The sequence below is a fragment of the Empidonax traillii genome, unplaced genomic scaffold (assembly GCF_003031625.1).
Source record: "Empidonax traillii isolate 1590-97213 ecotype Southwest subspecies unplaced genomic scaffold, ASM303162v1 scaffold787:size292032, whole genome shotgun sequence".
NCBI classification, from domain to species: domain Eukaryota; kingdom Metazoa; phylum Chordata; class Aves; order Passeriformes; family Tyrannidae; genus Empidonax; species Empidonax traillii.
In genome coordinates, this window is record NW_020955980.1 from 177,081 (window position 1) to 203,421 (window position 26,341).

The window sequence follows — 26,341 nt, forward strand, 5'->3', positions numbered from 1 at the left end:
AGCAAGCTGTGCCTCAGGAAATGAAGAAACATCCCCCACAAATCTGCTTGCCACTGGCTGCTGGCAGCTTAAGAGAAGTGGCCAGCAATCTGGGGTTATTCCCAAATAACTCCTTCATGTAGCATATAGAATATCCTACAAGGTCACAGACCTTGGCAAGTACTGGAATTTCATATATGAAATCATATCTAATTACTTTTTTTAAAAAACAGAAGTTTGGAAATTCCACTTCTTCTCTTCCTGCCCCACAACTTGATGTGCTTCTTGTAGCTACTACTTCCATATGCACCCAATATCTTGCTCAAGTCCTCCTTTCAGCTTACTTCAAGGATTAAATATTTTGTATAATGAATAAAGCTGCATTAAATTGGACAAAGTAACATTCAAGACAGAGCCTTTTTCTTGCTACTATACTTGACATTTTAAATGATGAAACAAAGTGTGATACTTTCAGGTTGTTTATTTTAAATGGTATTCTGAAATTCGTGGTTATATACAAATTTTCAAACTATGAAGCTTAAGATTGCGTGGTGACTGTCTTTACAAAATAAGGCTGCTTTGTCAATGTAATCAGAGCTGGGTGAAGTGGGATCACTCAGAGTACAGGATGGCTTTAGGAAGGTTGTAATCCATGCAGACCCCAAAACCAAAGGAGGTGGGCCTTCCTACATAAAGAGCTAATCAGCCGTGGGACACACTGGTTGAATTTGGGAGCATCAGCAGCAGGGAAAGGTGCTGAGTGAAACCAACAGTCACTGTGGAAAGGCCTTTACACTGAGCTCACAATCAGGAGACAGGGACACACTGGAGGGGCTTTTCCATGCCTGTCATACTCCCTGTATTTTATTCCTCACTCAACTGGGCCAGTTAAGAGAAAAAAACCACACACAAAAAAAGCAGCTTATGCTGCTATGATAATTTAGCCATGAACTTCAGAGACAGAATTCTGTCTTTAGGGATAATTAATAGGCATGAACAGGATTTATGTTAAGGCTGAAACTTCAGTTTAAATACTAGACAAGGGGATGGGATGAAATGTATCATCCTGCAGCCAATAGACAGGAACTTCTCATTTCTCTGGACTCCCATGAAAGACAGATGAACTACTGCCTCCTCTCATGTTCCCTCCTCTCATGTTCTAAAGGCAGAGATATGCTTCATGAGTTTGTTTAAACACAATTAAAAATACATTTTAATAATGCTTCCCATTAAAACCTTACTGATAGCACAGTACTGAGATCAGTGCAACAAAACTAAAATGCCAGGAAGGAGTATTTACAACCATATTGTATTGTACTGAAAGTTGCAAGACGAGAAATTTCTAAAGTGCAAGGTTGTCTACATTCTACACAGATACAGGGATCCATTTTCCTGCTCTGAGTACAAACCACTACTGTCGTTACAGACACACCACATACCCATGCTGAACATCTAAGTGACCAAACGCCATCCTCAGGCTGACAGGCAAAACTCCTCTGCCAAATCCAGTGGGAGGAAGACATCAGCATCCAAGGGCCAGGCTTAGTCCCTCAGTTGTAGGTGTGTCACATGCTGGATGGAGATCAGCTACTGTAAACCCAGGAACACGAAACATGGAAGGAATGTATTTAAATACATGGAGGAAGGTATTTAAATAGAAATCTTACAAAGAGCTGAATGGTTTGTTTTATACTAGATAAAGACAATCACTTTTTATTTTTAAAGCACAAAACAGAGGGCCCAGCACTCCCTTTTCTATTCAGCCGCAGTTTTGTTCTACTTCAGACTGGGCACAAATTTTTAAAGACTATTTACACCAATGAGATTTGCAGGTTTAGCCACGAGAGCCTCTAAAACCGGAGAGGGGCCACAGAAACAGGCTCTTGCAGCATTAGAGTATTAAAAAGTCACCATTCAAAATACCTCATTCTTAAAATTTACTAAAGGGAACTCTAATAAAAGGAACATGGCTGCTAGGTTTCCAGATTACCTGGAACTCCCAGTCCTTTCATCCATATTCTTAAGCATATTGGACAATTAATCTAAATCCTATTTACAATAATTCTTCCTGCTACCCAACAAAACCGAAACAGAAAACTGCTCATTGGCTCACAGCTCTCTGTACTAAACAGTTTCTTATTTTTTGGGCAAAACCATCCAGTGTTTGCCATAGGATTTTAGCTACAAGTAAATGAAGTTCGTCTTGAAAAGCAACAAATGTTAAGTGAATTAGTTTGTTCCATTAGTCTATTTTTAAACTACTACATCATATTTACTGAAACAGCTATGGCATAAGACGTTACACAGCTAGTCTTAAGTAATGTCACCATCTGACACAATTCACTTGGTTATGCCCCAAACTATTTACAGTGAACTCGATTCAGACAAACCACTCGGTTTGAGAAGGCCTCCAAAGGATTCCAATCCATAAAATAATTTTTCCTACCAAGTTGTTTGGGAACAATTTAGTCATGATCTGTTAACTTTAAGATATTCCTATACAGGAATATACCCATAGGCAAAAGCCTCACTGGAAATGAGTCCCAGGACCCACACATGCATTAGCAAACACAGGCAAGTCTGTGCCACAGCATGCAGCAGATGGAAGGGAAAATGAAGGGAGAAGGGAAAAAGGAATCTAGTCTGCATAGAAAGGAAAGTAATTAAGTTGAGACATGTACGAATTAACACAAACAGGAATCTGGAAAACAATGAGTAACTGAAAAAAAATCATGATTATGAAACTTGAGTTAACTGCATGTTGATCCCGAAAGGCGTCAGGCTGAGCAAATGGACGTGACTACGGATGTAACACATTTTCAGAATTAACATCTGTACAAGCAAAGTAGCTCCACGCTACTTAGGCAAAACCTAAGCTGGTCTTTTAACAATGCAGGAAGTCTAATGAGTCAGCTGGTCAAGTTATGAACAGATCTGAGTAACTCTTCATAAAACACACCCCAGGCCCTAGTGCAGCACCAGAAGAAATGGACCAAGTTTAGATAAATATTATTCTTGATACTCATTATCCTCTAATCATTTAGGTCCTTGCAGAACAGAATTTTCTTCCAAAGAAATTCAGCTCATTTTACACTTATTTTTATATGCAAAACTGGCAGAAAGAAAAATCCATCAGAGGAAGCAATGAATTCTGCATTTGATTCACCCAGGATTGCCAGCATTAAAAGCCTCTGCCTTTTGCAGCAACAAATTCTGAAGTTTGGTCCAGTGTCTCAGGAAGAGTCTTGAGTTTCCTATTATCCTCCTCAAAAGCTTTTGTTCCATGGGCCTTCAAGGAGCTGCACTCCTGCCCTCTAAGCTAAGTGACTCTGAGCCCCGTGAAGGCTTCAAGCAGAAGCACCGAATTACACCACAGTGGAGGACAAACCCAAAGAGAACAAAGGGAGGAATGTGCTTACAGTGTACATAAGGGTAAGTGCATTTGCCATCATGTTTGTTGAAACAGTGAACCTTGTCAGGCTGTCCAGTTTCTTTCTCAGGTAAAGTGAAATGCAGCAACAGGCCCCCAGGGATTGCAAGGCTCTCACTTCAACACATGCATCATATTCCTTTGCAGCAAATCAGAAAGCTATGTTTTTGCTGTCACGGGTGTTTTGCAGTGCTCAGCACTAAAGAATACTACCCCATTTTCCACAGAAGGCAATAATAGAAGCAGCAAGTTCTACAAAGTAGTTTCTTTCTCAGTCTTGACTGGGCTTGGCTTTTAGCAAGATTTCTTCCCAAGGAGCTGATTTCAGTGCAGTACTGCAAAGGCTGAGAAGTAGCACTATTGGCACAGGGCATAAAGGGAATCTAGAGCTTGGTTTCCCAGTTGTGCCATCAGCTCTTCAGCTCATCTTTCCTCCCTGTTCTCCTGACAGCTTCCTACAAACACTACCCAGATGGAAACACAGCAACTCCGTTACAATTCCATTATCTTACGCATGACAATTTCCTGAATTACAATGCCAGGAGATTTCAACTGTCTGCAGCTTTCAAACTTGCCAAATCTTTCAAGATTCAAAAACTTTGAATGAATGACACAGTGATGCATTACTTTTAAGAATTTTCACATTACTTGCTGCATCACTTTCAGATACACTTTGATATTAAAGGATTTTAATTAAAGTACCTTACTACAAATTCTGATGCCAGAACCCTATTCTATAGAGGAAAGAACAGAGGCTAATAGTTTCAGAATATAAATTGTGCTCTAGTTATGCAGAACTTAAGGTTTTCCAAGTTCTGTGAAAGTCCTCTGAAATACCACAGGGGTGTTACAAACCAAACCCAGATTTTCTTTGCTCACTACAATTATGTGAATTGGAACATGACAGGGTGCTAAGCCTGAATGACAAAACTTGAAAAAATATAACTGTTCATGCAAACCTATGTTTGCAGAGTTTGACATTATATAGCATATAATGTAATGGGAAAATCCTCTAGCATTACAATCATGATACTTCCTTTGCTATTTGTGGGCAAAACTAAACCCACAAAAAGAAACTCTCTAGAGGCACAACAGGAACATTTAAGCCCACTCATTCTATGATATCCCACTAAAACCAAAAATAAGTCAGATATAAATAACCTCCTAGAAATCCACCACATTCTCAAGCAAGATAGACACATATTAATGAAGATAAATTAAATTAGTCTTCTAAGTTAAAAAAGGAGAATCAAAAAAAGGGAGATCAGAACTAAAGCCCCAGAGTCCTACTAATACAGTTTCAAAGTGAGTTCGAAGCACTTATGGCACTTAAGAAATCTGGCATCCACTGTCTTTTTGAGGCTTTATATCTGGTTCCTTCAGAGGTTTTACTTCTTCATCTGGCTTTGGTTTAGCCTGCAAACAATAAGAAAAAAAAACCCAACTAAATACCACAAGTACAAGCCACTGTATTTATGGACGACTAACTTTACATGTTGTAACAGTCCCTTCTCTTTTCAAGGAAGAAGACTTTTAGTAAGACTCAAGCAGGGGGAAAAAGCCAAATATTCTCTGTTTCAGCAACCTTAAACAAGTCCTTTTCTAAAAAAGAAAAATCTTTCTATAGCATTCACTCCTATCACTCCATTTCAACATATTACACACATTACAGGGTTTCCTCCTATTCAGAGCTTAGTAAGAAAATGTCTCTGAATTCCCAGATGCTGAGAGTGGGCAGAGGTTAACTGAGTTGCCCCTGGCACAATAGAAATGTGTGGCCTTGTGTCTACATCCTGCCCTGAGCTGGGGAACATGACACAAGAGCAACACAGTAACTCTGCAGGCTACACAGAATAAAGCTAACAGGAAAGAACAGTACACGAGGTTATCTTACAGTGTCATCCTTCGGCCTCTTGGTGAGATCAAATGCTGCAAGTGTTTCAGGAGTCCAGTGTGCGTTCAAGGCAGGAAACTCAAAAGGAACAGGCTCTACTAAGCCATAGTTTGCTTTCAGTTCTAGCTGGGGAGCCTCTGCTGGCACCTTCTGGAAATAGCTGTAAAAGAATACAGAAATGTATTTAAAATAAAATGCATCATCTCTGCAAGTCTTGTTTGCATCTCTAGAGAGAAACAATCTGGGTTTCTACAGTGGCAGTCACTGCTGCTCTCTTCCATTGCATTAAGGCACCACCTAACATGCATCCTGTCACCAAGATTCACAAGGACAGAAGCAATTCCTTCTTGGTATTACTGTTCATCCCTAACAGCGAGGCAGGTTTTCCCCTCCTGATAACCATTACTCCCAGTGCTTCAATGAGAAGAGTATCTTTTGTCCAAAAAAAACCCTTCAAAATACAAATGGGCATTTAAAATACTTCCCAGGAAAGATGAAGAGGACAATTCTTTCCCTAAATTGGTCTTAACGTGCTGCAGCACCGCAACACCCAAAAAGACTGTCTTGCAAGGCAGTGCCTGAATCAGGGTGTAACATTTGCAAATTGACAAAAAGACAAATTTGCAAAAATAAGTTACATGCCATGCCCTAAAGGAACGTAACAACTGGAGAGTAAAATTCACCATCCCACCTTGAAATAACGGCAAACGAGGTAATAACACTTTATACAAAGCATTGTACCAACCATGAATTACTTACATAAATCCATTCTCTCTCTGGCACTTCTCTAGTGTGGTCTTAATCAGACTTCCTAATTTCCTAAAGAAGAGATGTCCAGAAGGTTTGGCAGTAGTCCCAGGCCCTTTGATTTCTCCATATTCTTTGCACAATGCTTCAGCCTTGGAAAAAACTGAAGAAATAAAATGAAATAAATTAAATAAAAATCATTTACACAGCCCTCTTAAACCACAGTTCTGCTCTACAGCACTTCAGTTTTAGAAGATACAAGAATTCATTCAGGCTTCTTTCTTCTTAGAAACAAAACCAAACTAGTTCAAAGGCAGCACTTCCAGACAAGATTTACTGCATCCAACAAGTGACTAGGAACAGAAAAAAAATTGAAAAAGATAGCTTTTTGGGTGGGAAGATGCAGGAAAGCAGTCTTATGTATGGGGCAAAATACAACAATAAACCCAAGAACTGTGCCACATGGTAGGGAAAAAGAGAGGGCATGAAGATGTCCATGCACAGTTGATGTCCAAGACCAAACAACAATATGGAGTGGGAAGAGAAGCATTCTCCTCTGAGCAGCAGGCACAATAAAAATCATGGTATTTGTTTCACTGCAAGTAATCCAATTTATTAATGAATTTTTAATTTATTTTAAAAATTAATCTTTACATTTCCAATCTGAAGATTTGAGCATGTTTTATACATTGTGGTAAAGTTATGCAGTGCTGGCTGTTGGGGTAGCAATAGTTTTGAAGACAGAAGAATGGGAAGAAGACCTTAAACTACTACAAACTTGCCTTAAGCTACCTTTCAAAGGAATAGAAAGGAAATAAGTTACTGAAATCTGTTTAAAAGCACACAAGCAGGGTCTCGATTTACTATTTAATATAAGGTAGAGCAACCCCCAAGGCAGAAATGGCTGCAGTACCCTGGCATACAGACCAGAAAACATGATGACCAGACCATTGCTTTTTACAGTGTATATAGCAAGCAGTCCAAAGTCAGTCTTTACCAGGCTGAGAAGTGAAGATGGAATTTTCTATAGCACTGTTATGAAAGACAGTCTTTGGTAAGAAAAAAAAAAAAAAGCACTGCCTCTCTTCAAAGGTGTGCTGGATTTTCAGATCAGGTGGCAGATCAAATCTTAAGTTTATAGGAGACCAAATAAACATGATACAGCTAAATAGAACAGGCACATCATCATCATCATCACACCCTGTAATCCAGTCTCAACCACACTTACATTTTTCTGACTCCTGCAGAGATCTGATTGCTTCCCCACATTTATCACTCGCCAGTAAAGTTTGGCCATGGTAACAGTATGCCTGATGGGAGAGGACAAAATCATTACCAACATCATGGGCACTTCCTGCACCAATTCCCTTCTGCTGTCTCTTCCATCTCTTCTAAGGTGCCATTCCCTGCAGACAGTTGACAATTTGGGAATGCAAGTCAAAGCAGCGTTCACTGAACAGTGCAACACAAACACCATGAGGCAGGTATGAACCAGGCTGTCTCAAGTCTAGCCAAGAGTAACTTTGAGCTCCACAAAGCTGTTTGACCAAAAGCACTGGCAGACAGTTGCAGTTCAAGCCCCCTCAGCTCTCTCAGTGAGACTGTGTCAATGTGTAGCACTAAGCCTCACCACAGGAAGAGGACAAATCCCAGTCAAGTTTACAAAGCAAAGACTAAAAACTTAAACTACCACAACACTCAAAAACAGAATCTGTGACAAACACCACTGAACCTGGAAGAGACGAAGTTTTCTGCTGTCTGAGATATTTTGCAAGAGTCTAAATAACTTTTCCACCCCAAAAAGTTCCATTCCTTCACACATATGCTTGAACATAGTACTGTATTCCAGTGAGAACTGAATTGCCTCATCTATTATCAGGAGTGGAGTTTAAATACTAAATACCACAGGTGAAGAAACAATCCCACCAAATAAGCCTACCTTGCAACCCATCCTTTAATGTCTGTTCTCACAGTACAGCTGTACCTTAATTTACACATCACAAAGCTTAAAAAAAAAGGAAAAGTACCACAACTCTGACCCTCCCTCACCTCTCAGACTTGCTAATAAGGCAAGCAAACCTTTTAGCTACAGGTTTAACCTAAGAGAAAGACAATTGTGTTAACTGCTTAGTTTGGGCCTTTTGTACAGTATGAAAGAGCCAGATGACAGGCTGTGGCAAGAAACAAACAGCAAACTGAGCAGCTCAGGATTCCAAAGGCACCACTGCTCTTGCTAAGAGATCAGTGAGGCAAACAGGGACAGCACTTGGAATGGTGCCTAGTGGTGGTACTTGATTCATTCAGGGTTTTCAAAAAGATGATCAGCTCTGAATTGTGCCTAGAATTCCACTGTGATGCAGATAATGGAAGATGAGTATTATGCTCAACCTGAATTGCTTCACTTATCAATACATGTATCTCACAATAAATTCCACAGTGCAGTAATTGCACTTGGCTCAAAAAAACCCCTTCAGATGCCACTGACACTGCACAATCTCTCATCAGAGCGTGGAAAGAAAGCCAAGGAAATACCTAGCCCCTATCCAGCTCTTACACAACAAACTGTGACTGCTGTCAACCAAAATACTTACGTAGGCCATATAGAAGCAGCTCTTCAAGTTTAAGTACTTCCTCCATTTCCCTGCATAGGTTGGATCCAAACTGGATAATGTTTGATCTATGAACACACACATAAAGTTATTCTTAGGACATTTCTAAAAAGAAAAATCCCAAATACACTCAAAGACCAGAATTCTTAAACTTAGCAATAGATCTTACTATGAAGTAGCCAGAAACAAGTGACAAAAATTGCTCCTGCAAAGGCATAGAGAAACCATGAGAAAAAACAAAAAAAAATATGCAGCTATCATGCAGCTGTCCCTAGAATTCCTGAAAGTTTGGAGGGCTAATTCTCATAAGTACTTTTAGGCAACATTTCAAAGCTTGTTCCTAGTTTAATTTCAACTGGTGTCCTATAATGTGACGTGTCACAATGCTCTCCTGACTCCCATGCTTTTACACTTTTCCCACTTGCCCAGTAAGCACAGGATCAGCTTACTCATCTGGAAGGATGTACATTATTAACTTGCTACGCTCTTCATGATCTGTATCAGAATCTGCTGCCCAAGGGCAGCTGGAACACATATCAGTTACATCAGGCCATTGTCTGCTGCTAGCACGTGTTCTCAAGACATTACTCCATCTTCTGCCTGCCCTCACTAACATTTCCTACCATGAACTACAGAAAGATTCCCACAAGAACAAAAGGCCTTATCAAAATATATGCTGGTAACCGAAGCCTCAAATGTGCTAAATAGAAGCTAAATATACAAACCATGTCCACTGAGGAACTGTTAATATTGCAATTTATGGGTGGGTGAAGTATGTCTGCTGGCAGGAAGGCATAAACCAAGTCACTAAGGATACAAAACAAGACACTTACCAGCTTTTTGGTAGAAGTTAGCTGTTTCATAAGCAAGAGCAGCTATTAGTCCTGGATTATGTTTCAGCTCAATAGCCCGAGCAATTGTCACTGAAAAAAAGTTCCACACCACAGTATAAGTTTAACTGAAATGTTCCTTCACATCAAATCAGTAAGGCATTTGGGGTTTTAAAACCCCTGCATGAGTGGAAAATAAATGATGTGCAGTCAAGCAAACTGCAGAATAAAGGCAGATTTTTTCTTCAATAGAATGATCCCAATTTTACAGAAAAACTGAAGGGATGTTATCCTTTAACTAGCTAATAAACGTTTAAGAGCTGAAAATATTTTAAAATAAAGGAACTGTGAACTTATGTCAGGCAAGCATGGTGGTGAAAAGGTTGCATGAAAGGAAAAAAAGAAGGGGGGAATGTTACATTCAAGTTCTCCGAGAGTGGAAGGTATTCCTTATTATATTTGTAATATCAGATTGATTTTGGGGATTTTTCTTCTATAATTATAACTTTAGATTCTTTAAGAGCAATCTGACCTACTAAGCCACAGTACTTCAGAAGAATAAAAAAAAAACCATAACCTTGCTGCCAAGCAGAGTTCACAGGACATCAAGTGACCCACAAAGACTGTCATTTCCCACATCCAACAAACGTTTAATTGAAGATACCTTCTTGAGCTTCAGCTTGGCACTGTATGATGTAAGAGTCTATAAGTCGAGCTTCTAAATCTCTTCCCTTTTCTACAGGTGTAATCAATTTTGGAATGTGACTTTCCTAAACAAAAAGCAAGTCTCAGAGTTAGTTTAGACTTAATACCACTGCTGTCGGTGCAAAACCAGTGCCTCATTCCTAAATGGATGGGGCATTGAGTGAAGGTGTCTGCACTGTTGAATGTTAATACTGGGCAAGCAGACAAATTACTCCTCCACTGCCACTGGGAATGAGTAGCAGGGATTGAGTGGTAGCACAACATATTACTACCCTTCTTTTCCCTCTATCATTCAGGTAGTCTGAGGTACCTGTGTATTCTGTAACATCATCAGAAAAGCAAAGGCTTTTCTAAGACAAAAGGCCAAGTATTTGGAGATACTTTAAAGAACAAACAGCAAAGACAGTTTTTCTACCTTCAGGTGTTTAAAAATCCCAGCTGCTATCTTCAGGCTTCTGTGAACATCCTTTGCTTCATCTTCTGTTATACTAAGAATATAGAATGAGTCAAGGAAATGTGACTTAGAAAGGGCCTCTAGGATACATTTAGTCCCACCTCCTGCTTTAGGGCACAACTATCAACACTAGATCAGGTCAGTTGTGGCTTTGTGGCTTTTGATCTTAAATCCTTCAAGAATCAAGACTCCATTAATTCTCTAATGACCTGTCCCACTGCTGTGCTACCCTCATGGTAAAGAAATTTCTTACAGTGTCCAATCATTAAATAATCAAATAGAACTTGCTTGAAAAAATGAAACATAAGACTTTGTAATGACTTTCAAGTAAAAGGCAACCTCAGTGTTAAAAGCCAAAGATTTTTTGGCTGTAGGGCTAAAAGTCAGCAGAGCTGTGATTTTGAGAATCTCAGTTTTGTACCCAGGCATTTAGAGCAGGACTGGTGAAGGGTTTATTCACAGCTGACACTTTCTCTGTATCACAGTCATGTGGTACTACTGCACTTGGCTTACAGATGCAACCAGGGACTGAAGTGCACTTGGACATTCCAGCACGTGAGTGAAGGCTAAGCCACCTCCTTGAACTCCTACTGTCTCAGCTGGACTTGCACTACAGCAATCAAAACCCAGAACCTGCAAAATCTTTGCTGCAATATTGCTACAACAGAATTACTAAGAAAAGAAAAACACTTACTCTTCTTTTCCAGCAAGTCTTGATGCATATTTTGTGTACCACAGAGCTACATTAAATCCCATAGAAACCAGTTCAAACACTGCATCCTGCTGGGCACTAAAGAAAGATAGAAAAAAAAAACCAAAACAAAACAAAAACCAACCAAACAAACAACTTAATGCCTTCAATTTTGCCCTGATAAGCTGTATCTGCTGATAGTTTATGTAGCATAAGTTGATATTTCTTACCATAAAATGTATTTAAGATAATAATGATTTCCAATTCAGAACCTCCTACTTACTAAGAGAACTGCCCAAGAGAGAATTAGATATTTTTATTTATTCCATTTAAGAGCTCGTAATTAGAATCTCCCACATTCAGATGCCCACCCTTCCCTTTTGGGAACTTTTAATTTAAAACTGTAACTTGAGACTTGTTTAGCTTTGGGTGTGGCTGACATTTTTCCATCTTTTTTTTTTTTTTTAATTGCACATTTTGTGGAAAGCCTTGCTCTGGAAAGTCTACTTTAAAGTTGTACTGCTAAGTTAATAAGTTAGAACCTATTACATCTCGCTCAAATGCATGTTATTGCAACTATTTATGTAACTGCAGACAAACAGCATGTGCAAATAGCAGGAAATTTCAGAAGCTAAAAACATGGTCTTTGAAAAGACTGAACTTGCAATCACAAGCTCAGTATGGTTTAGGAACTAGCAAACCTTTTTTTTAAAAAAAAAGGTGTGGGAGTGGGAAGAATAAAGCTGGCACAAGTACAAGTGTCTGTGACCATGAGAAAATCAGAAGAAAGTCCTAATCAACAGATTTTCTTCCAAGGGGAATAAAAGCTTTGAGGAAGTCAAGCATTTCTAGCTAAAGCCTGACAAATTTGTAGGTGTAGTTATACCACATGAGTACCTACAATAGCAAGAGACAACTGAATAATCCAGAAGGTTACAGATCTATATTCCTACTTAAAACTGAAGAGCTGTTTGTTTGGACCAACAGTACATGGACCAGGAGCTTCAGAGGACAAGAGCAAAAGTCAGATCTTCAGCAACACTGGTATACCAAAACATAGAGAAGTGGCTGGTCAGGCAACAGGGCCAAATGGAGAGGCTTTAAATTGTAGTAAGCTTTGTTATCATATTCAATTCACCAACAGCCTCAAGGCTCTTGTTTGGGCTGCTGGAGCCAACTGCAGATTCAGCCTGTAGATCAACTAAGACTCAGTGGATCCTTCCACAATTACTGTGCACTACCACACCTCTACATAAAGGCCACACACACTTCAGAACATCCAACACAGTACGGCAATTACCAAAAACACATACAAACATGTTTTTGGAAACTACTTTGTGTCCAACACTTTGCTACATTTCTCAGCTTTTCTTCAGGCCTGTGCTGGCACATGAGCACATCTCTAACGGAGCAGCAGACACAGCTGCATACTCTGTACTCATAGAAGCACACGCACCTTGGGACTTGTCCTTGTAACGTGTCTGTCCACTTGAAATTCTGAATGTATCTCAACTTGCACTCTTGGGAAGAGTTATCCAGTGAAAGGATAAAACCTACGGAATAAAAAAACGTACCGACAGGCAATCTCAGAGTAAGAAACAGAAACAAGGAATGAAGGAGAGGGGTCAATAAGAATACAGATATTGATAAAGGAATGTTTCTTTCTGCACCAAAAACGTGTGTTACTTCCTGAGGCTTTTATTCCTCAGTATCTTGAGAGGAAGATTTAGGAAAAACCAAACTGACTACCACAAGAAACTCCTTACCTAGCAGGTTACCAAATCACCCCTGTGAGCCTTGACTGCTCAAGGAAAACCTTGCAGATGTTTGTATCTCCCATATTGTGACTGGTTAGGAGTTGGACTGACCCAGGCACAGGATGGCTGAGGCTGCCTGAGGCAAGTGAGTGGCTGTCCCTGCCACTATAATGGCAATGAGGAAATTCCAGGAAAAGCTTCCTGGTCAACAGGGAGAAGGAAAAGGGCTTGTAAGCATTGACTCACCCAATCATCACCTCTTTTGTCTCCAGGGCTACAGGAAACTGGTTCTTTATGTCCATTAGCCCAGAAAGCAGCAGTCAGTGGGATGAAGCTCACGCTATGAGATGTTCAAATCCCAGCATATGAAGCCCAAGGAATTTTTCAGGGAGGCTTGGCCTGATCAGGTCTTACAGACTTTTAGAACTCAAGATTAGCCACAGCAGCTATTGGGACTACAACTTTAGGTGCTGTCCCATGTTTATAAAGATGAAAAATACTCGATCCTTTCACATGCAGAAGATTTTAGTGGCCAAGCATGATGTTTTCCCAAAGCAACTCTCCAAATCTTGACTGCAGCAACATGGACTCCTTTCTCACCTTTATTTAGATGTGGCATTGGCTTACACCCTCCCAGGGAACTAAATCAATGTGAGCTGCTTCACTTCCCACAGACTGAAAGATCCCAGTTTCCATGAATCAACCGATTCCTGAAAACTCAGTCCTAAGAAACTTGGCTGAAAGGAATCATCAAAATATTGGCAGGAGGGAGGTTTCAAGGGAATCTGTGATCACAGCTGACCATCTACTGAAAATCTACTGTGCTCATGAGCACCTTTATGTACACCTAAGACAAGCAGAAGTGTAAACTTGCAACAAGCCTATGATCCGGTATCAGACAAGCCAGAAGTTTACACTGAAGAGTGAATCCTATCAACTCATTAACAGACTCAACTTACACTTAAGGAGCAACTTAAGTGCCAGTAAAACCTAACTGATACAGCTCCTGATGTATCAGTAGTGCTGCCTACCTTGCAGGAGTGAAAAGTACAAGTCAGTTGCATTCTTCATCATTTCTGGATTACAACTCGAGTCTGTAAACAGCTCCAAGAGTTGTGTTCGGGATAACCTCAGATCACTACATGGAGGAGAAAAAAAAAAAAAAAAAGAAAAAAGAAACCTAGGATGTTCTACTCCAAAATGTACTATAGAAAGTACCCACCCGTGCACAGCATCACCCTTTTGGCTCAAAATGTGAAGCTAAGCATTCCATTTTACTATCTGAAGGCCTGGAAAGGGATTTTGTGAGGAAGATGCCAATAAATACAGAAAAATCTTCCTTTCTCCCTCGGATAGACACGACTGACTCTCTAGAACAATCCATTTTAGACAGACAGCAATGAATAATCAGTACGCAATCTATTGTTTTAGCGTAAACTGAAATAATTATGCCTTTTCCTACCAAGAGGTTGGGTGCAGGAGGAGAGGAGTAACAAGCAGGAACATTCTTCAACATTAGAATGGGGTGAGATGGAGAGATAAGAATAGATCCACAAAATAAGCTGAGATCTCTTTCCATTACATTCCTGTCTACAATAGAACAGTCATGCCTTATGCACTTATGGAAATTAGGAATATTTTGCACAGGAATGCACAGTCATCAGAAAGGCAATGAAATGTTTCGCCTTTTGCCACTGCATTGTTATAACTGGCCTTGCTGTGCACTCAGATACTTGAAAACTGGAGAATTCGTTCTTTGTAACCAAATCTTTGGTGTTAGCAGTGTCTTACTGTCTTCCTGCCTGCACCTCCAGCTCATCTTCAGCTCAAAAACTGAAGAGTAACCATTACTTTTAAGGACGTCCTCCAAACAGAGTGAAATTAGTCAAAGGAACACTTACTTGCAAACCTTTGCTGCAGCTGGAGTGGTGGCTACCCCATAATAATTAAATGAAACAGGAGCCGTAGCCTTCAAAGGGTTGCGGTGGAACCAGTGGGTCATTTTCTCTCCGTAGCGTTGTTTGCGCCAAGTCTGAAGTGTGGAAAGGACAGAACAGCTGCAGGAACAGGTGCAGCTGAGGTGCTACACATAAAAAATACATTGCAAATGTAAGCAATTAGGCATGAAATTAATTTGAAGTTAGAATTCTTTTTCCCCCCATCTGAAATGCTGAGCTTCCATATGCCTGGTCTTCATCCCCCATGTGCTCAGTTTGAGAAATACAGATGCTTTCTGAGGCAACTGTTTTTAGGATAGGCAAAAATCTATCACCTACTGCTCTATGTGAGCACATACTTTCCTAGCAAAAAAAAAAAAATTCCCCTCAGTTGTTACCTCCTGCATAAGGCTGAACATACCTGCAAATTACATGAAAAATATCTCAGAATCAAAAAATCAGTTAAGTTGGAAAAGACCTTTCAGATCATTGAGTCCAACCTCTGACTAAATACCACCTTGTCAACTAGACCATGGCACCAAGTGCCATATCCAGTCTTTCCTTAAACACCTCCAGGGACAGGGACTCCATCACTTCCCTGGGCAGTCCATTTCAATGTTTAACAACCCTTTATGTGAAGAAATTCCTCCTGACGTCCAAGTTAAACCTCCCCTGGCACATTTCCTCCTGTCCTGTCACTATTTGCCTGGGAGAAAAGGCTGAAACCCACCTGGCTACACCCTCCTTTCAGGCAGTTGTAGCGAGGGGTAAGGTCATCCCTGAGCCTCCTTTTCTACTGTATCTGGTCAATCTACAGGTAGCTTTTACTGCAGAGCCATTGGTATGGATGAATCTGCAGCAACACAATAATTCTGAGCAAAAACATAGATCTATTTGCTTACATGTAACAGATAAAACCGACCACCACTTTTCTTGCACCTCAACTTCAGCAAACAACTATAACACAAGCATTGCAATGAGCTTCACCACAGTGGTGATGAAACAGAACGGGGAGATGCTGACACACGGGAAGGCTGTGCTGCATCAAAGGAGAAACCCCTTCACTAGGAGGACAGAAGGACTGAGGAATGAGTTGTGTGGTCTCCCATTCTCAAAGTCCCCACTCGACAAAGTCCTGAGCACTTGGGGAGACTTCGGAGCTGACCCTGCTCTGAGCAGGACTCGAGACCCCCGGGGTCTTTTGGAACCTTCTACGTTCATCCTCACAAAACACTCCGCAGCTTGGCTATAATAAAAAACCCAAGGAGATCTGTCAAGCAGAGACCCCCTGGCACTGTGCAGGTCCTCCTGACCGAGCAGAGGGCTTGTTCATCGTACCAGCACCTATCGCGACTTGTTTATGGTTTCAGTGCCTATTGCGACTTGTTCATCATGTCAGCACCTACCACGACGTATCGTGCCAGCACCTATTGCGACAACCCCACCTACCTGCGCAGCGGTCTGTCGCACGCTCGGTCGCCCCCGTTCCGGGTCGGTCTGTTAGTCCCTCACAGGGCTCCGAGGCCCCGGGACCCCCGTTGCAGGTCGGTCCGTCGGTCCCTGACAAGGCTCCTGTGACTCCCGTTCCGGGTGTGTCAGTCGGTCCCTCACAGCGCTCCCGGTTCCCCCCGTTCCGGGTGTGTCAGTCGGTCCCTCACAGCGCTCCCGGTTCCCCCCGTTCCGGGTGTGTCAGTCGGTCCCTCACAGCGCTCCCGGTTCCACCCGTTCCGGGTGTGTCAGTCGGTCCCTCACAGCGCTCCCGGTTCCCCCCGTTCCGGGTGTGTCAGTCGGTCCCTCACAGCGCTCCCGGTTCCCCCCGTTCCGGGTGTGTCAGTCGGTCCCTCACAGCGCTCCCGGTTCCCCCCGTTCCGGGTGTGTCAGTCGGTCCCTCACAGCGCTCCCGGTTCCCCCCGTTCCGGGTGTGTCAGTCGGTCCCTCACAGCGCTCCCGGTTCCCCCCTATTCCGTCCGGGCCCCGCCGCTCCCGGTCCGCGTCACGCGACCACCGCCGCAGGCAGCGCCAGCCGAGAGCCGATGGCGTTTCCCCGCCGCGGCCCGATCGCATGGATCCCGCCGCTCGCCCCCTCCCCCGTCTCCCCTCCCGGTGTCCCCGGGCCGCCCCCGCCGCAGCCCCGCGGCTCTGGGGGCTCCCCCCAGCACAGCGGGCGCGGGGACACGGCCGAGGCCCGCGGCTCTCCCGCGGGAGGGACGCCTCAGCGCCACCAACACAGGCGGCAGCGGGGGAACACCGGCACCAGCGACGGCAGCGGCCGCCCGGGAGGGGCGAGGACCCTACGGCGCTGCCGGGGGTCGCCGGGGCTTACCTGGGGGCGGGCCTGCGTCGGCGGCACGGCCGGGAGAGGAGGGCGGGGCGGAGGGCGGGGTGCGGCCCCGTGACCGGGGCCATGGCGGTACCGAGGCGGAAGCGGCTCTGCGGCCCCTTTGCCCCGGTAGCGATGGCGGGGCGGGCGCGGCCGGCGCCACCTCCCCCCGGGGCGGTGCAGTGCGGGGTGGGGCGGTGCAGGCGGGAGGCGCCGCCGCGCTCGTGTGTCCTGGGGCCGGGCCGGGCGGGGCGGTGCTGGCGCTGGCGGTGCCCCGGCGCGGAGTGAGCATGGTGCCCTAGCGCTGGGGCTATGTCGGAGGCGGCCCGCAGCCTCCTGCAGCGCTGGGGCGCCAGCTTCAGGAAGGGCACCGACTTCGACTCCTGGGGGCAGCTGGTGGAGGCCATCGACGAGTACCAGATGTGAGTGCGGCCCCGGGGAGGGAGCGGCCCCGGGCGGGGCAGGGCAGGGCAGGGCAGGACAGGGGGGCCCTGCCGAGCTCAGGTCGCGGCCACCGCACTGCCGGGGCCCCCCGGCCTTTCCCCAGGGCGCGGGGCGGGGGCTCGGGGTGTCCCTCGGCGCGGCAGCCCGGCCAGGGGCGAGGCGGGAGCCGGCCCGTCCTGCCCGCTGTGAGGGCGGCGCGGGGCTGGGAGCAGCCGGGTCTGGCGGGAGGTGCCCCTGCCCACGGCACAGGGGTAGAACAGGATGGTCTTTAGGGTCCCTTCCAGCCCCAGCGAGGGCCGCCGGAGTGGTTGGTTGGTGGAGCCTCCGAGGCAACCCTGGACCGGGATGCTTCCATCCCATCGCCCTGTTTGCCCCACGCTTGTGGGGAATGGAGGGCGGACCTGGCAAATGGGCTGTAGAAACATTAGCCTTAAGCGGGGAAAAAAAAAAAAAAAAAGGCGTAACCAACCCATCAGAGTGAAAAGTAGTTTGTCACATGCTTGTGTGTTTTGCTCCTGGTGAAATCGGGGTGGTAGTGTGGGGAACCTGGCACCCTCGTCAGATTTGGTGGCACTGGGTGGGACTGCACCATTCATTAATCTGCCACCAGAGGAGTATCGGCTATAGAGCACTGTTAGTATCCTTAGTAACACACCTTGTAGCTCAGAGGCTCTCCTCTACTACTCCATTCACCATAAAGGTGGAACTTACTTCTTTGTGATCTAAGTATTTCAGGCTAAGTTTCTCTTGGTGAATTTTCTGGAAGTTGTCAAGAGGGTTTACACTTGTTCCCAAGCAAAAGTCAGCTGAAGGGATGCTCCCTGAGAGATCTTGTAGCACTGTTCAGAACTGTTCAAGTTATGAGCTGTAACTTGTTATTGGCTACCAGCTCTGTTGCCATTCAGAGTAACTAGGTCTCCTGGCCACGGACAGCATGGTCGCAAGAGGCTATAATCTCATCATTTCATTCACTCACCAGGCAGGATGATGCAAGTTCAGTTATTTGTAGTTTGCTGATGGTCTTTTGACTAGGGCAAGCTGTTACTATACAAACTTTGGCACAGGGATGAAAAGAAATTTCTCTTCCAGGTCTATATCTCAACAGAAAAAAAAAAAAAAAGATTGAGAAGTAAAAGAAGATATTTTTACTAACTGCCCTTATGTGGACATCTACAAGGAGTCCAGTAGGATCCTAATGCTTTAAACTATCTTAGCAGTCTCAGCAGCCAGTTTCATATAATGATGTTTCTTCAGAAAGTCTTTGGGCTTTTCCTTCTGATCACACTTCTCTGACAGGTGAGGTCACTAAATGTTTGCGGACAGTCCAGTCTGGGAGCTGAAGCACAACTTTCGTTCCTTTCCTCCCTCCATGGCTTGTGTCGGATGAGAACTGAGGTGATCTCCACACCCTGGCTCTGCTCTGACTTTGGAGCAGTGAGATATCTTTGTAAGAAAGCTCCTCATGGGTAGTGGTGTATTTTAAGCTGCTCTTATCAGTGAGATTCTACTGAATAGTCCTCAGTAGATGAGCTCTGTGGTTCCAGGACTGAGGAGAGGGAAGATCAAGGGATTACAGGGAGGCGATTCCTAGGGAGGAGCAAAACCTTTTCTCCATGTATATCTGCTGTTTGAAGATTTAGCAGATAAATTAATAACAATTTCAGGCTCTAGAGTAGAAGTTGCAAACAAGGAGCACTAGACGAGGTATCAACCTGTAGTTCTGGAGAGACATCACAGCGTGGGTTTTTGTTGTTGCCCTCTCCAGTGGCACCCTGAGATGGGACGAACAAATCTGGTGCTGTGAATGCTGGCATGGTCTGTACTGATCAACACCAGGAGCCTGGGGAGAAGCTGGTTACAGTGAGCTTGCTGATGCTGAGAGAGATTTTCCCAAATCTAAGCTAAGTCCTGATGGCTGCTCCTGTAAAACAGTTATTCACCTCCTGTGTCCATCTGCTCAGGTCTTTGTTACTCCTGGAAGTGCGGGAAGCTTGGTGCAAAGACTGGCCTTCGTTCATTCAGGTGCTTACTCACTCAGGATCCTTTGAGCTGTCAGAAGTGGCTTCCCTGTTGAATGTCCCCATCTGTGGAACTTGGCCTAGTCCAACTTTAAATGAGCCTGAAGCGGGATGCCAGATGCATTTATTTGGATTAGGGTACCTTTTTTTTTTTTTTTTTCTTGTATTAGTGACAAATGCAAAGAGAGTTGTGTTATTGATGTTTGCAGAAATGTTAACGCTGTGATGCAGCCTGTTGTGGGTGGCATGTTGCTGCTATGGTGATGTTTCCTCAAACCTTTACTTTTTATGAAGGGGGACAACAGCACCGAGCATCCTGTTTTGTTGTGTTTTCAATGGTTCCAGTTAAAAGCTACAGCCACCTCAATCCTTATGGGGTTTTTAAAGAGGGTTTATTTTGAGAAAAAGCAAAGAAACTGAGTTCTGGTTTTTGTTCCTGCCACAGGCTTTGACAGTAATCTGTTCTGCTGTGTGCATCTTGGCGTATATGTTTTAACCTCCCCTCAGAAACCAAGCTAATGCCCCCTGCAGTGGTGGAGAGAAGCAGAATCCCTTTAACAGTGCAAACTTGGATGTTCCAGGTGGAAGAATATTGCGATGTCCCGAGTACTGCTGCTGTCCCTGGGTTTTCCCTCAACCCCTGTCCTCCCTCCTGCTCTGCTTGTAAAAAAAAATTATTTACGGGGAATGGCAACAATTGCCCAGAGGTTTTGCTTGTTTAATGTTCTCCTTCCTCCCCGGACGGAAACTGTCACTCTTCCCATAGCTTCCCTCCAGCTTCCTTTCGCTTTCTCGAGCTGTTTGCTTATTGTTACTTTCCAAACCCCTGGGTACTCCCGCCTCCGTGATGACAAGGGGTGGGGTCTCTGCTCCGCATGGGATGCTGACAGGCACAAATGTGAACTGATCCGCCCCGGCAGCCTGGGCCAAGCAGCCCCGTGCCTGCCTTCCAGCGCCGGGAGACCACGTGCCATCACCCAGGGTGCCCTCACCCTGCCAATCCTTGCCTCAGATTCTCCCTGTGAAAGGCACGTGGGATTGTACCGCAGTGGGTCTGCACAGGGGCTGCAGTTTGTTGGAATAAAAGACGAGGATGGTGAGAGAAACAAGGTCAGTGCTTGTAAAAGGGGCTGTTGGCCAGAAGAACCTTCTAACCTGTTCTCCCTTCATGATGCATTATATATGTAGTCTTTCCTGCCTGATGTGGTTCCATACTTTGTCACTTTGTCCACCTTCTGGGTTTTTTTAAGTATGGACTACCATGGCTGTAGAAAACTTTGTTTAAAAAAACTCAAAACCACAACAGCAACAACAAAAAAACAACCCTGAAAGTATTTGGAGCAGCAGTCTGTGGACCTTTTGTCTGACATGGGTTTTGGAGACAGGGGGAGAGCGTGTGTTCATGTTGTGTTCCCACTCTACAGTTTTCTTTTCCTCCATCCAGATTAGCAAGGCACCTACAAAAAGAGGCGCAGTCTCAGCACAACAACTCGGAATTCACGGAAGATCAAAAGGTGAGCATTTGCTGTTTGCTCAGTCAAGGAGCTTGGGTCAGAGATGTTGATGTGTGTTATGTTTTTTTTAATCTCACAGGCCAGAGCCTTGTGAGACCTTTTTTACTCCCTCAATATACGCAAACAGAAACAGAGCCCAACACGGCTGAAGCATTTGCTGTCATGAGATGTGACGGATGCTCTGCTGTGCAGCGTTGAATGTCATGCAGTGCTGGCCAGAGTCCATCGTAACCCAGGTGTTTCTTTTTTTGGGTGATGGTTGATAACTTGCTTATTCAGTGTTAGTACAGTTTATGTCGTGAGGTCTAAATACAAAGTGTTGTGAACTGCAGACACGGAGGGTGTGTGAGGGGGGTGTTAGCTTAACATGTAACACCTGACAGGGAAGGGTCCTGGCAGAATACTCCCTAGTAGCCTCTTAGAACATCATTTGTTTATAATCTTTCAAAATATTGAAATTACTTTACTCCTCCCTCCCTCCCTCCCCTCAGTTGAAAAGGCTGTTTCTTGTCTCAGCAACATATTACTGCAGTTGTGGGGTGGGATTTAAGTGAACAGTGCTAGCTGGGGTCTCATGTGCTCAAGCATTTACTGCAAAATAAAATCTTCCGAGATATGAGGCCCTCTTAAATTTTCTTGTCTCTTATAAAGACATACTTTTCTTAGGGATACCAAACTAGAGACTTGAATTTCCAGCTTTCCCAGTCATAAGATCACTTGTTTGAGCAATGCTGTTACCAGGAAATTGACATTTGCTAGCTCAGAGTCTCACTTCTGGTAATAGAGTGCTAGAGTAATAGGATCTGTGCTTGGAAATGTTAGTCCTGAAAACAGGTCCTGGCTACAGGAATTTGAGATGAACTTGATTTGTTTAAAGAAACTCATACAAAGAAATGCACCTTTGTGTAGAATCTGACAGAGGTTTGTAACTGTTTCCTTGACGTGTACCAATAAGAATAGCAAAGAGCTGGTCTTCTATGTTCTGTTTACCTTCTGCAAAGAAGGTGATAAAACTCATGGTTGCCTTAAACTGCGTCTTAATCTTGGAGAAGGATTTGGTTCACTTTTCCTGAACCGTAAGCCTTGAGAGCCTTGTTAATGTTGGACACCTGTTTACTCTTTGATTGCTTCTGCTCTCTATCCCTTGCTGGTAGCTTTCTCCATCATTCCCAGCAGAGTTATCTCTGCAGCGTGTTTCCCCTCTGTGGAGACTTTTGAAAATGTAGTTACTTCATGACGGCGAAGTTGTTAATCTCACTTCTGGAGACATCATCTCCTGTGAGTATGGGAACTAGAACCGCACAGGGCTTTGCTTCCAGATGTTCCCTGAGTCTTTATGAAAAGGACCTTGGACCAGATTGTGGAAGTGAATGAGGTCAGCCATGAGAGAAGGCCTGGGGGGCTCAGGAAGTGGAGATAACTGACCTCAGATGTGAGATGCACAACTGCAATCATGTCTTAAGGCAACAGTCTTTCTGAAAAGAAAAAAGTAAGGAGTGGTGGTTTTAAATCCTTGCAGAGTGATACCTGTTTCTGAGGCTGATAAAATTTCAAAAGAGTTTTGTATTTATATCACTTAGTATTTTTTGCAGATCTGGAAGTGGCTGATGCACTGAAACTTTGAGTCTGGTTATCAAATGGCAGTAACTGTTGGATTAGCCACATGCACAGCCCAATTCCTCAACATTTTGTTGGAAGAACACTCTCTTTCCCACCTCTACCATGAGGAATGCTAGTCACAGCAAAACTAAGAGTCTTCCTATTGCTTTGAAAGAAGCACTCAAAACTCTTTACAGCAAAATCTTTTGGTGTGATGTAAAGGTCCTTGCTGTTCTGGTCTTCCCTATTTCTGCAGGACCTCAGCCAGGATATCATTTAGTGATCATGACCAATTACTATCATCCCTAATATCATTCGCTTGGCATGTAGAGGTGGAGTTTAGCAGACTGCTGGCTTTGCAAGCAGTTTGGTTAAACAGAAGTGTATCTTCTTTCTCACCGCCCTTTAAAAAATCAGCTACCAAAACAGCTACTTTTGCTCAACTCTGCTCCTGCCAGTGCATCCACCAACATGATATTTCCTCGTGGTTCCAAAAAGCCTCTTTCCTATTATCTTGACTTTCTAAGGTTCTGCATGTTGTGTAAGAGCCACATCTTTGGTTTTTTTTTAATGTAGAAGAGTGTGTAAACTTCAGGGTTTGCTTATCTGATATCACTGGCCCAGGCTGCACACAGAATTTCATTGATTGAAAGGCCATGAAGCTCACTATGATTTCCAGTTGCTTGATCTACCCCCATTCCATTTTTCAATAGATTTCCAGTTATCTGTTTTCCAAAGGGCCTTCCATACTGGTGAGAATTACTGGGAGGCTGTCATTTTTTCTTACATGGTGTACTCTGTGGGGAAGGTGGATTTCAGCAGTGTACCAGGGGAAAGCTACTCACTTTACAGCTACAGGGAAAGGACAAGACAAGGTTCAAATCCTCAGCCCTATCTGCCTGAATGAATTTTTACCATGTTTGGGTTTATTTTGTGCATCACAGGTGGTGTTATAGTGCAGGTATGGCCACACCATAATCAGTGGTGTGTTACTTGCTAATGTAATCATACAATCTGTTAATCTAAAAACACGTAACAGATACCACCAGTTTCTTTCCTAGGCGTACTGTGAGCCAGTTATCATTTATCTTGTAATAAATGTATTGTTTATGGTAAGAATTCAGACTTCTAAATAGTCATATCTTGCCTTTTTGCTTTTGATCTGAAGAGTCTGTTATGAAACACTGTATGCTACTTGCCTTGATAGAGCAGACTGGTCTCCAGAATTTGCTGTTCATTCCTGTATTTTCAGCTTCTGAGGGGTTGTCATAACTATTCCATAGTTTCAGTCCTTAGGGAAGGCTCTGTCTTGGCTTGGATAATTGACAGTGCTGGAATGTTCATTAGTGATTGTGAATTTTATTGAAGAATTTCTCTACAGATACTGTAAACTGTGAAAGAAAATGGTTGTATTTAAATCTCGTCACCCTTCAACAGCCCTAAGGAGGCTGGGCAACAGTTTCATCACCTAGAAGCTGCATGTGTTGAATATTAGCAGATAAAATTACTGGTGAATTTACCTCAGTCTTAACATTTTGAATCCTCCTGTTCATTATTTTACCTTCATTCTCTAAAAAATCCTGTCTTCATTCATGACCAGCCGCTGTGTTTTGTGATATGAATCGTTCCAGTTGGGTTTGGCTGTGGTTATTAGCTTGCCTCCAGCTACAGTTACTCTCACCCAGTTAGTGTGCAGTAAATGTGACCTTTAAAGCCCTCTCGCAACCACAGTTGTTGCTTCTGGTGTAACTGTTTTTGTGCTAGGCTGAGTTCTGTGCAGCATTAGAAAATCAGGCTTTTTGTGCAATGATAACTCGCTGAAATAAGAGCACTGTTGAACAGTCTTAGCATGATTCATTAAAGTACTGGTCTTCTAACAGCCTAAACCTCTCGTTAAAGTCAAACTCCGCTCTGGCTCTGTATTTATGCAAACATCTTTGACTGCATTACAGTTAGCACAGTCATTACTCACACAGCTGCACTGAAGAAACCTTGACTACAAGATCAACTGATTTTTTTCCCATTCTAATCATGAGTTTACATAAAACTGAATCTTGACTATTTTAAACTAGCAAAGTTATTTACGGCTTCAGTCTTTCTAATGAGATGCAGAAAGTTTTCCCTGCTGCAAAAAGCAGCCTTTGCATGGGATAGTTGCAGCTGAAAATGATAGCAGTGTTTAGCTGCATTTTTAACTTTTGGGTTGGGTGTGGTCCCTTAAAAAAATAGTTATGAATAATGCCTGCTGGGAGCTTGCCATGTTTCAATAGATTCCATATAAAACCTATTCTTTACTATTTTAAGACTCCCAAACTCTCTTAAATTAATCTGTTTCTAGAGCCGTTTATTTCCCTTCAGCCCCCAGGAGCCGGAGGACACACATTTTTGTATTGCTCTTTGTTCTCTTAGGAGGTTCCTAGTTCAGGCAGTTTTCAGAACACACAGTTATGAATCTGCAGGATGGGGAATAGTGGTGTTGCTGAACTTATTGGTGAGCTGACAACGGAGATAGGGCTTGAGCAGTGTTTATGAGACCTCCTTTATGGTGTGGGCTTAATGCTCTGCGTGAGGGACCGGGAGGAGGAGAGCCATGTGAAAATCTGTTCTGTAAAGGAGCACGGGGACTGTGTGCTGGCACCCTGCAAACTTGTAGCCCTCTTTCTGTTGTGTAGTTGGAGGGGTTTTGATCAAATGCAGAATGGGCATGCTTTTTTTTTTTTTTTTTTTTTTTTTCTGCTCAGCAGTCAACACCCAAACCATTGGAACAGCTGGGTTTTTGCAAATGTTAGAGCTGTAGTCAAACCTCAGAGATTCCCCTCCCTTCCCTAGGGAACCTCTGGATTCCTTTCTTTTACCCATTGCTTCACACCTTCCTCTTTGAGAATCTACCTTTGCAAATGTATCTTTCCAGATGTTCTCAAATATGAAAAGGAATTCCTTTTGTTACACTGCAGCCCATTAGGTGGATGTAGTGTTTTCTAATTATAGGGACTGAGAATCTGCTTCTGTAGTGCTACCTGGTGTCCTCACATCCAGCCTGAAAGTACATGCAGATAAATCTACAACACCCATGTGTGCAGTGTGGGTCTGGAAGTCTCAACATGAATCCAGGACTGTATGTGTTCCTTTGTTTTTCAAAATATCTCTGTTTTTACAAGCTGTGCTTGAGATCCAGTCACGGGTCTCTGTTATGTAGTAGCAGAATTTGTTTTGGGGAGATGGGAATTTGTTGACTGAACTTAGTCTGCAAAGCGAACCTCCACAGAAATAGAGCTGCTGATATTTTTCTCTACCATGTTGAATGCGTGCATGAGGTCACATTGCTCCATGCTGAAATTGTCAAACAGCACTGCTGCATGTGCTGCATCCTCAGCAGAGGAGAAAACTGTTTGTCCTGTGTTGATACCCAGCAC

The 26,341-nt window shown here is 43.6% G+C and overlaps 2 protein-coding genes across 3 annotated transcripts in view; one reads left to right on the forward strand and one right to left on the reverse strand.

Annotated features, from left to right (window-relative positions):
- Nucleotides 1-445: 445 nt before the first annotated feature.
- On the reverse strand, nucleotides 446-17,396 carry BROX (BRO1 domain and CAAX motif containing). 2 transcript variants are annotated; one of them, XM_027901480.1, is made up of 13 exons: nucleotides 17,357-17,396; nucleotides 14,998-15,128; nucleotides 14,128-14,234; nucleotides 12,796-12,892; nucleotides 11,343-11,438; nucleotides 10,610-10,682; nucleotides 10,154-10,259; nucleotides 9,493-9,582; nucleotides 8,642-8,727; nucleotides 7,279-7,360; nucleotides 6,063-6,213; nucleotides 5,304-5,463; nucleotides 446-4,825 (listed from the first exon to the last, which is right to left on the reverse strand). In XM_027901480.1, the coding sequence occupies exons 2-13, from the start codon at nucleotides 15,096-15,098 to the stop codon at nucleotides 4,739-4,741; spliced, it is 1,236 nt and encodes a 411-aa protein (XP_027757281.1). In that variant the 5' UTR covers nucleotides 15,099-15,128; nucleotides 17,357-17,396; the 3' UTR covers nucleotides 446-4,738. The 2 variants fall into 2 exon arrangements, with proteins under 2 accessions (XP_027757281.1, XP_027757280.1); XM_027901479.1 differs by lacking the exon at nucleotides 17,357-17,396 and adding an exon at nucleotides 16,483-17,009.
- Nucleotides 17,397-17,558: 162 nt separating this feature from the next.
- Nucleotides 17,559-26,341, forward strand: part of AIDA (axin interactor, dorsalization associated) — a 29,287-nt gene continuing 20,504 nt past the window's right edge. The window contains exons 1-2 of the mRNA XM_027901486.1: nucleotides 17,559-17,775; nucleotides 21,260-21,329. Coding sequence (XP_027757287.1) covers nucleotides 17,666-17,775; nucleotides 21,260-21,329 — 180 coding nt within the window. The 5' untranslated portion in view covers nucleotides 17,559-17,665. The remainder of the gene's footprint in view (nucleotides 17,776-21,259; nucleotides 21,330-26,341) is intronic.

Excerpts from the sequence above, each read along its gene's own strand:
- BROX (XM_027901480.1), bottom strand. The coding sequence starts at position 15,098 with ATGACCCACTGGTTCCACCGCAACCCTTTGAAGGCTACGGCTCCTGTT. Across the intron at positions 6,214-7,278 it reads TCTGCAGGAGTCAGAAAAAT|TTTTTTCCAAGGCTGAAGCA; the intron begins GTAAGTGTGGTT and ends TTATTTCTTCAG. Across the intron at positions 5,464-6,062 it reads CAGAGAGAGAATGGATTTAT|CTATTTCCAGAAGGTGCCAG; the intron begins GTAAGTAATTCA and ends ATTCTTTTACAG.